This window comes from Haplochromis burtoni, unplaced genomic scaffold (assembly GCF_018398535.1).
Source record: "Haplochromis burtoni strain Fernald_Lab_line unplaced genomic scaffold, NCSU_Asbu1 Contig_141, whole genome shotgun sequence".
NCBI classification, from domain to species: Eukaryota; Metazoa; Chordata; class Actinopteri; order Cichliformes; family Cichlidae; genus Haplochromis; species Haplochromis burtoni.
This window is the reverse complement of record NW_024582502.1, coordinates 490,241-500,501: the sequence shown is the minus strand read 5'-3', so window position 1 is coordinate 500,501 and position 10,261 is coordinate 490,241. Positions and strand designations below refer to the sequence as shown.

The window sequence follows — 10,261 nt, the reverse complement described above, 5'->3', positions numbered from 1 at the left end:
TTACTTAGTCTTGCTTGCCCTGGCAGGTTTAAGGACACAGTTGTGGTTTGGTTCCTTATCCTCTCTGCTATGATAAACATTTTCTCCTTTCATGTGGTGTTTCACTACCCACATTATCAGGGTATTTACTATGCCAGATGCATCCTGGTTGCTTTTCCCAATAAGCAAGCTTGCATGCTTTCTTGGGACTCTGATCTAAAATGCAACTGCAGTTACCCAACAGCAAGAGGGTCAAAGTCTAAGTCAGCGCGAGCCGTCTGTTATAAACTGCTAAATCTACCCAGGCATATGCAAATTGTAAAGGCCGATGCGTGACCCACCTGTTACTGGGAGACAAATGAGATCAATAAACTTTGGTCAGAGTAATGGGTTAAATCACAAACTAACTACCTTTATTTACCGATTTTAATTGACCTTTTTATATTAATACATTTCAATAAACATGTAACTACATATGTTTAATTTCAAGCTGAGTTTCTTCCACACTTTGGGAATCACTGGTGTAAAGCATAATGTAATCTGGATGAAAGAATATACAGAAGTAGGTAAATAAGTGAAATTTGGTGTTGGAAACATTTTTGGGTGATTCACCATTATGAATGAAATGGCAATGAATCATTCTAAAACTAACAGTAAAGGCTGATTTTAAAGGAAGATTTACCATCTACTGCGAGTTGAGCTGAGGTTAAAAGCAATGGTAAAAACTGGTCATTCTGTATAGTTTAGTTTTGTTTTTTTTAATCAGTCATAGATTACCGTTGTAAATACAGCTAGTTTTTAAATTATTTTATTAATTATGGGAATTTGTTAAACCTGTATGAAAAAGTAATCACCCTCTATTATTAAATCATGAATTAAATGTAATTAACCCTATTTTTTTATCAGAAATTTGAAATAAATTTCATTATCTAGACCAAGAGGTAAGTGAAGCAGGTAAAAGAAAGCAATTTCTAAGGCTTTGGGACTCCAGTGAGCCATGAGAAGACCCATTACCCAAACAGAAAACCTGGAAGTGTGGTGACCCATCCCAGCAGTGGCCAGCCTACCAAAATACTCTGAGTGCATTGACGAGGAGTTCCCCAGAAGTTCCCCTTTCCCCCAGAGCTGCTTTGAAATGCTTCTCAGACTCGCTGAGTGACCCAACCAAAGCCAAAACTGAAACCATTATAACGTCAGCAGCTTTGGTGTCACCTGCACTAAAACATGCACTAACATGCATTTAAATAGACACAATTACACTTTGAGTCACGTACAAACCTTAAAGTAATTTTATTTGTCGTTACATGAAATGACATGAAAACAGAACATTTTGGCAAAACTTGAGATTATGTTGTGACGGAGCCGGCGTGGTTTGAACTTGCACATAATACAAGAATTTAGAAACTTTCCACTGGGATTCATAGATCCAACAGATCCTTCAAATCTTCCAGTTCCTGTTAATCCAGTGTAATAATTTAAATGACGTTTTAATTTAAAACAAATAATGTTATGTAAATGTGTGGTTTAAATAATAAAAAAAAGGTTAACAAAGCTTGACGACTGGTCCTGGAAACATTCGGACTTGGCATTAGGACTACAAACATGGCTGCTGCAAACAGTTTTGGTCATCGCTTGAAATCTGCTCCAGTCCTCCTCCACCATGATTCACCCCGTCATCCTCCTCCTCTTCTCCCTTTGTCTGCCTTTCGATGGTGCTGATGGACAGCACAGCCTGACAGCCCTCATCATTCCTTCTCTCCTCTCCCGCCTCCCCATGTGTTTCCACTTGCTGCCGGATGCCATTTATGCCATTGCCCACCGCTCCATCATCTCCCCCTGTCTCCGTCCTTTTTGCTTTTCTCGTGAACCCGTTTCTTCTCTGCTCATCCTCTCTGTCCTTCTCCTCAGCCTCCTCTACCTCGTCTCCCTCCGTTTCTCCCGTCTCCATTTCTGCTCCCAGCTCATTTCCTGCGGCAGGACATTTGTGATCTCTGTAATAGCTCTGCCTGGTGAAGCCCTTGTTGCAGGTGGAGCAACGGAAGCGGTAGTTATCAGTGTGGGACTGCTGATGCTCGAGCATGTGAGCCCTGCGGCTGAACGCCTTCTGACAGAACAGACACTTGTAGGGCTTGATACCTGGAAAAAAGTTCATGTGATGATGCATTAAAATATTCGCATATACATACTGTATCTGGAATACAGAAGATCCCTAACAGTGCTTCTTCATCTTTTTCCTCAAAAATATTCTTGGTGTTATCCACTCACCAGAGTGTGACAGGATGTGGGCCTTGAGTTTGTCTGGTCTGTTGAATTCTTTGGTGCAACCGACATGTGTCCTGATGAAAATGAGAAAAACAAGAGTGAATAACTTTTAGAAAAGGAAAAACAAACAGAAGAGAACAGGGCTTTCCCACTTAAAGGTCTCACCTGAAAGGACACTTGTATTTCTTAAAGGGTTCATGAATGAGCATGTGTCGCTTCACTTTGTCTTTCCTGTTGAACGTCGCCTCACAGAGGGAACATTTATATGGCTTTTCACCTAGAAAATGGAATCAGCATTAAACTTACGCCTAAGCTGTATGCACAGCGAACAAAATCGGGTGTTCACATCTCATGAGATGCTAAAACCAGTCTAGAGTCACTGCACATCTGCAGACCACCTTACAACCCACCCCTCTCAGCACCTTCTTGTCATGCAGCCTGACTTAATCGTTACCTGTCTGTTGTCTGCTCTAGTCTGTCCTGTTATTCCAGTCCCATAGTCTTCCATTGTATGTATCTGTATATATTAGAGCTATTTTGTAACATTGTAATACATTGTATTAATAGTTGCTGTTCTTAGTCACTTGGAGCAACTGTGACCACCTAATTTCCTCTGACATTAATAAATACCTCCTTCACAATAACTGAACAGAAGGGAAACTGTGCATGTTTTACATATAGTCTGCGGTGCATGAGGTCATACAACATAGCCAAACAGATGAAAAGATAACCTGAGTGAATCCGTGTGTGCAGTTTGAGGTAGTGCTCCGTCTTAAAGGCCTTCTTGCAGATCTGACACTTGAACCTGCCGCCAACGCCGTGAGTGGGGAGGTGGCGTCTGAAGTATCTTTCACATGGGAAGACCTGATGGTCGCAAAGGGCGTGAGTCAGAGACTGAACTGACACGGGAAACAAAACGCCTCAAACAGCTCAAACCTATGTTCATGAACTAAACCATTCAAGCCAAGTTGCATTAGGCACAGGGAATCTGAAGCCTACTTTAACATGTGCATACACAGTGAATAAAAGGTGAAACGTCGCGTGTGTCATAGTGTACCTTTTGACAGTGTGGGCAGGGAAAGCTGTGCGATGCAGTTAGCAGGTGTTGCTCTAACGCTTCTTGCGTAGAATATCGGCTTTGGCATTTCACACATCTGAAGGAAAAACGTAAACTGTCACTGTTAACAAATCCTATGAAGAAGCGCATTCAGTCTGACAACTGTAGAAATGACTAGTAGACATGCAGTTCAGAGTAAGACGTGATATATAATTTTTGCTACAGGCAAAAGTACAAGTGATTATTTACAGCAGCAGAACAGTGAACGTGAGACCTGCTCAAGACAAACTATGCAACAAAGGAATATGACATATCTGTTATGGGATTTATGCAAGCAGGCTCTCTCCACCTCTCCAAACTTCTTCTCTCTACTCCTTCTTCCACTCGAGGATAAGTGCTTGAGCTGACCTGTACACGGTGGCCTCCTTGCGTGTATTTTGCTGCGGGCAGAGGGAATGGGAGTACTGGTGGAGTCCCAGCTCAAAGAGCGAGGGGAACACCTTGCTGCACAGGTGGCAGCGGTAGGTCAGTTGCTCCTGGTGCGTCCGGATGTGTTCCAAAAACTGATCCAGAATCTGGAAGGTCTGGGAGCATGATTTTAACACGCACTTATAAACCTGCAGGAAAACAGTCACAAAGTCCGAGTGACTAACCCCGTGTGTGTCTGGACGTTTTCAGTCAATCCAACTCATCAGCACAGTTTTCTAATGTGTACCCATCATGTCTTTATGACTCACCTGCTCCCCCTTGTGTTGGGTCAGGTGGGACTTGAGCTGGAAGTAGGTCTTAAACCTGCTGGCGCAGAACTGGCACTGGTAGGAGCTGTCTATCACCACGATCTGTTTGGTCTGAGCCGGGCACTGCTGGTTCTGCCTGCTCTGCACATCCTCCGCTTGGCTGCCCTCTGGATCAGCCCGAACCTCGGCCACTCTCTCCTCCAGCTCCCCAGGTGCTTCTGCAGTCAAGCAGTGAGTTAACAGTGAGGGCTGTGAGTGTCCACGTGTGTCAAGAAACCATAACCAGTGACTGTCACTGATTTATCAGACACTGTTACTGACAAAAACAGACTTCTTGAGGAACACCGCCACACCTCTACAGCTGAGGGACACAGCAGCAATCTGCCCGCCTGATTTAAATCTGGCTGCTGTCACATTCAACGTTATCTCCTTAGAATCACTGGACTGATTTCACTGATGCTGCTATTTCTGGCTCGCTCATTCACTCTGACTTGGTGTCAGGCAGTGTCAGCGTCAGACCTATCAGCTGTCATTTTGGCGAGGACTACAAAGGAGGCAAATGTGCTGAGTAGTACTGAGCTGACTGCTTTGCTCCAGGAGTTCAGAGCGTTTGCCTAGAAAGCTCCTACTTAGATGCCACAATATTAAACAGTAGAACTTTATCACAGGACCTGAGGTGGTAAAGTGTCTGTGCCTGGTCATGGTCCTGACCTGGAGCACCACATCTGGGCTTGGACCCTGTGAAAAACTGCAGTTTGGTCTCAACATGACAGTCAGGTTGGTTTGACACAGGAAGTCAGTGGTACAAAGGGTCAGAACAGGACTTCCTGTGAGACTGGAAACAGTCCAGAAGTGTGCGAGGATGCAATCTCGAAGAGAAGTTTGACCAAATTTAAATCAGGTACATTTTTTACTTTACTTTTAAAATTGTCTCGTGTTGTAGCTGATCGTTACTTCTAACTTTACATAGCCCTTTTCTCCTGAGTTTCAATTGTTGAGGTTCTGAATAACATTTTAAGCAAATTTTTTGAAATCCATTGATTAACTCGTGCTTATCTGGAAATCAGGTCGCAGTGGCAAAGTGTCCCAGATGTCTTTGTCGTCAGCAACATTTTCTAGTTCCTCTTGGGAGATCCTGAAGTATTCCCAGGTCAGACAGGGCATATACGGCAAGATTAACTAAACGTGACAAAATACCATGCAAGTACAATCTCCAAAAAGCGCTCATATGTGTGGTTAGTTTTACAGATGATTTACAAAAGCTGTGCTGCTTTCTAAACACAGGTGCAGTCAGTTCATTTAATATCAAATGCAAAAACATGCTTTTGTTCTGCGTCAGATATAAGCATAGTTAGCAAATGTTAAATCAGAAAGGAACTCCCAAAAATACATAAAGGGAGAGTAAAACAAGCCCAGTTTTGTACTGACAATGTGTAAATAAACTGGGCTTTAATCTCTCCAGTGGGTTCTGGATCTACACCGGGCTCTGCTTGCAGTTGGGTGTGCCCAGAAAACCTCCAAGAGGAGGCAACCAGAAGGCATCCTAATCAGACCCTCAACTAGCACCTTTCAACCTGAAGAAACAGCGTCTCTGCTCCCTCTGGCTGACCATGCTCCACAGCCTCTAATCCTGAGCCCAGCTACCCCACTTTAGTGAGGAGCCAGCAGTGAGTTACTACTGACAGGTAGCTCTCCCTCACACTGTGAGACAGATTATCAGTTTAAAACATTTCCAGCTTTTAGTCCGTTTACAGTGATGACATCTCCTTCCTACTCATCATCAAATGAAGAATTCCTGAGCATTGACCCACTCTTATTTCACGACCGGCTTATGAGCGTTGGTGTTTATTTCTCTTACGCAATGACAGCAGCTTGTCCATTTCTAAGTTTGTTAGTAGAATCTTAGTCTGTTTTTTCCACTTGGACACTTTGATTGTTTCTTCCCAACATTCCCAGGACATTCAAATGCTGGAATTTCCAGAACACTGATATCCTTTTCACAGTGTGTTATTTAACAGACGGTACCTGCTTGCGTTGGCTCCTCTGTTTGTGTTTCCTGCATCCCGTCCTCATCCCGCTCACTTTCCTGCTGCTGTTCCCCGCCTTCTTCTTCCTCACTGGGGGGCAGTGGCACCACCTTTACTGTGATTGGTAGTCTAGACACAGTGCTGGCCACGCTCATAGGCCACACCTGTAAGATAAAGACAGCTGTTGTTAGTGTGTTGATTAAAATTTAAATACATCATGCAGACACCTCTATATCACAGCACCTTGTGTGTCTGCATGTGTTTCTTCACATTGGACTTCTGCGCGAAGGCTCGGCCACAGACGATGCACTGAAACGGTTTCTCTCCCGTGTGGCTGTAAGAGGGAAATTGTTTTAATGAATCCTTTATTTCAGCCTTAAAGTTGGTCGATTCTACATCCTGGAAAGCAACTCACCTCCTAATGTGCTGCTGGAGATCAAAGTTTTTCGAGAAGACTTTGTCACAGAAGTTACATTTGAGCTTCGGACCTTTTCCCTTGAGCTGCTCTGCTGAGGAGTCCAATTTAGACAATTAATACAGTTTATATAAAGATCCATCATGTTGTCCTCTACAGTTCCATTAGGTAAAAACTGTAAAACTTTTCCACACGTACCTGCGACTCCATCTGAGCTTTTTTTACAGTTCCTCGGTCGCTTGGGAACGATTACCTTTTCAAAGTCACCCAGCTCCGCCATGCTGGCAGTGATGCTGCAGGTCTTGGTTTTGGTGCCCTGCTTCCCGGGGCTGTACACGGGAGGGGTTGTGAACGAATGACTCTCTACACCCTGACTGGGCACCTGAGGAAGACACGCATGGTCACAGAAACTGGAAACGTATCATTTTAACCACTGCGACGGCAACCAAACAGCAAGCTTCACTCACTTGCACAGGATGGAAAGGCTGCAAACCCAGTGTGTGGATCTCAGCTCCACCCCCGCCACCCCCTCCACCTCCAACCATGTGGGGCAGAGTGCTGTACACCTGCACCACTGAGTTGCTGTGGCTCGCCGGGACCTGGGAAGTGAGTGTCTGCTGGGTGGGCTGTGCAGGTGGCAGGGGATGGGAGGGCGGCTGCTGCTGCTGCTGTTGTTGTTGTTGTTGCTGCTGCTGCTGTGGGGGCTGCTGCTGCGGTTGATGAAGGTGATGGAGGTGGTGGTGGTGATGGTGCTGTAAGTAGGACACACCGGCTGTGTGCATGCTCAGGTTACTCTGTCATAAAGGAAGCGCACAGATTTGGTGACAGGATGTAATAAATTCAAATGCTGGGCGTGAAAGAGAGAAGGAAGCAAACAGTACCTGTATGGGAGTCTGCATGGGGGCCATGGGCTGGTCGATGGAGGTGAAGGCTGAGATGGCAGACATGAGGATGTCATCGCTGACGAGCACGTTGCCTTGGACCAGAGTGTGCGTCAAAGGGGAGGGAGGGACTGTGATGTAGGTGGACACCTGTGTGAGTGCCAAGTTAAACAGTCACATCAGCTGCTTTTTGAATCATTATAACAAAATCTTTTTTCCTTTACAGTCCTGGCCTCTTATATAACGTATTTATAAAATAATTTTACCATCAGGTCAGCTTTACCTCAGACCATTACCTCTTTCCCACTTCTCCTTACATTTCTTATCAGTTTTATTACTGCTTTAAGCTCTGCACTCTGCACAACTAACTTATTAAACCGAGCAAGTTATTTATCACCCCCACAGATAAATTGCCCTTTTGCTTTCCTCACCTGTCTGTTGGCAGGAGTCTGCGGTACCGAACTAATAGACGGGACAGGCGTGTAAGCATTGGTGGAGGCCAAGGACACTGTGGACAGAGAAGGGGTGCTAGACTGGCACTGCTCCCTCTTGTGCGTCATGAAAGCAGGCAAAGAGTTGAACTGTTTTTTACACTTCCCACACAGGAACACGTCTTCGTCGTCTGTATAAAGGTTTTAGGCAGCAAGAAACAGCAGACGGGGGAAAAAAAAGACACACATGAGTCAATTTTGAGGATGTTAATGCACTTTTGGACATTTAATGGGTGGTGATATTCATCCTTTAATGTTTTTGCAGTGATGCACTTGGCTTTAATAGCTATTTTAGCGGAAAAGTACTTTTCAAAGACTGCACACGATGACATCATTTCACAGCAAAAAGTGTGCACCACCAGATAAATTAAACTAGCAGTCGAGTCTGTCACGAGGACCTCATTTTGGTTTGATGAACCAGCTAATAGCTAACTAACTAATAACACAACAGTAATAACGTGTCAAATTCTTGCCTCTAGATTCTTCTTTTTGTGTAAGGTTTTTGTTATGTGACACAAATATGAGCTGCAATAACATCAGGATGAAAAACATGTGCTTATAAACTACTTACATTGTTTTAACTGACATTTACTTAATAAGCTGATCTGACGACAAGACTTTTCAAGAACCTTGGTCTCTGCGATGATTAATCAAATTAAACTGAATCCAACCACCAGGGTCACTGACCGCCACCCAATCCACAAGGCACCGAACCCCTGTGGTACCTTTTGTTTGTGGTGGGCTCATTGTTGCTCATTCTGGCTATGCCTGGACAGGCCCCGTGGATAAGGCCTGACCACCAGGCGCTCTGCCTCAAGCCACATGTCTGACTCCATGGTTGGGCCTTGGTAACCCTCTCCTAGGCAGGGTAAACTGTTCTCTATTTTTAGTTCTTGGTATTGGGGTTTTCTGAATTGCTCTTTGTCTGATCCTCTTCCACACTGAAAGGAGCCAGTTGAGGTGATTCTGGCAAAAATACCTGCTACCTGAGGGATTTTTCCGACACATCCTCCCTTTAGAATGCACTGGGCAAAATCCAGGACAGAATGAAGAGAAATATCTCAGCTGGCTTAGGAATGTCTTGGTGTCCTCCTGGATTAGCTAGAAGAGATGGGCGGGCATCTCTCCTTCTGCCCAAAAACCCAGACCCAGATAGGCGTCAGAAAATGGATGGATGGATGACATGTCTCTTGACATAAAAGAATAACAGGACAATGACACAGCCTGTCCCACAGCTGTGCATGCTATTACATACCCATAGACTGGATTGTTGGCGTCCCAGAGACGTTTTGGTTGTTTGGGTCAGGAACACCTCCTTGGCTGTCTAGCAGTGACTGGACTGCCAGCACTGTCTGATTGTCCATGCCTGAAGAGTAAGAAGAAGAAGAATTCACCTGCTGCAAAGATCCATTTTAGTCTGATGCATGACTTACTGAAATGTCTAAACATGAATTAGTAGTTTTATCTTATTAAAAGAAAAATCAACTGTGATCAGAAGCAATATTAGTGTGGAAGACTAACAGCTTTCGATAAGGATATCTCTACATCCACTTCAAATCTGCGTACAGTAATCTCCTGATACTGTACTCACTTACAATAACAATAACAGTAATAATCCATTTACAACAAACAGGCTGTTAGTCCAGTAATATTACAAAGTCTTGTCATTAAGAGGGCCTGAAGGAAAGAAAATCACCCTGAAATGTAAATACATTTACCATCTGACTGCAATACGATGACTACGATTAATAATAAGCTGTCCGTTAGGTCGAAAAAGTGTTTAATCACTTTGTTTGTTTACATTCATACAGAGTCCTTCCTATGTGCTGTTTTCTTGATTGAAACAAAACCAGAGGCTTGTACGTGGATTTACGTTATTTTTCTGCGTTTCCGAATGGGCCTACATCAGTGAAATGTCTAAAGTAGGAGCAAACGTTTTGGGTAACTGTAATTACGCTGCAAATAAATAAATACTCATACCTTCCAGCACCTCAAATATTGCCTGCGCCATCTTGTAGCACTCCTACTGGGTGGTAGGCGCTCGATTACTTATGGCTGCCTCTTGAGGTAACTGCTTAACTAAGGAAAATCGCTTTCACCCAGACATGTTTTATTAATATTAATGTTGTTATTATTGTTGTTGTTATTATTATTATTATTATTATTATTAGTAGTAGTAGTAGTAGTAGTAGTAGTATTAGTATTATTATTATTTGTGAGAAACTCTTCTCGAACGCGAGACCGGCAAGAAGAACTGCGGTTAATAGTTTTTTTTTACTCCGACAACAACAAAAATGTAAATTTATATTAATTACAAACAACTTGCTTGACATCAGCCTAATAAACTAAATATATTTGCTTCAACTAAAATAAAATGCTTTATTTTCCAAGTTCCGCGAACGCGCTTCTCAT

General features: G+C 43.6%; 1 protein-coding gene across 4 annotated transcripts; it reads right to left on the bottom strand.

Moving 5' to 3' along the window:
• Positions 1-281: 281 nt before the first annotated feature.
• Positions 282-9,893, bottom strand: znf341 (zinc finger protein 341). Of its 4 annotated transcripts, none has more exons than XM_005931486.3 (16): positions 9,830-9,893; positions 9,105-9,215; positions 7,790-7,980; positions 7,359-7,508; positions 6,945-7,271; positions 6,676-6,859; positions 6,478-6,571; positions 6,306-6,396; positions 6,061-6,226; positions 4,036-4,253; positions 3,707-3,915; positions 3,299-3,395; positions 2,973-3,105; positions 2,407-2,518; positions 2,245-2,315; positions 282-2,115 (listed from the first exon to the last, which is right to left on the bottom strand). In XM_005931486.3, exons 1-16 carry the CDS (start codon positions 9,858-9,860, stop codon positions 1,574-1,576), a joined length of 2,727 nt encoding a protein of 908 aa, XP_005931548.1. In that variant the 5' UTR covers positions 9,861-9,893; the 3' UTR covers positions 282-1,573. The 4 variants fall into 4 exon arrangements, with proteins under 4 accessions (XP_005931548.1, XP_005931549.1, XP_005931551.1 ...); XM_005931487.3 differs by having other exon boundaries at positions 6,478-6,568; XM_005931489.2 differs by lacking the exon at positions 9,830-9,893 and adding an exon at positions 8,829-8,979 and having other exon boundaries at positions 9,105-9,217.
• Between the last annotated feature and the right edge of the window lie 368 nt (positions 9,894-10,261).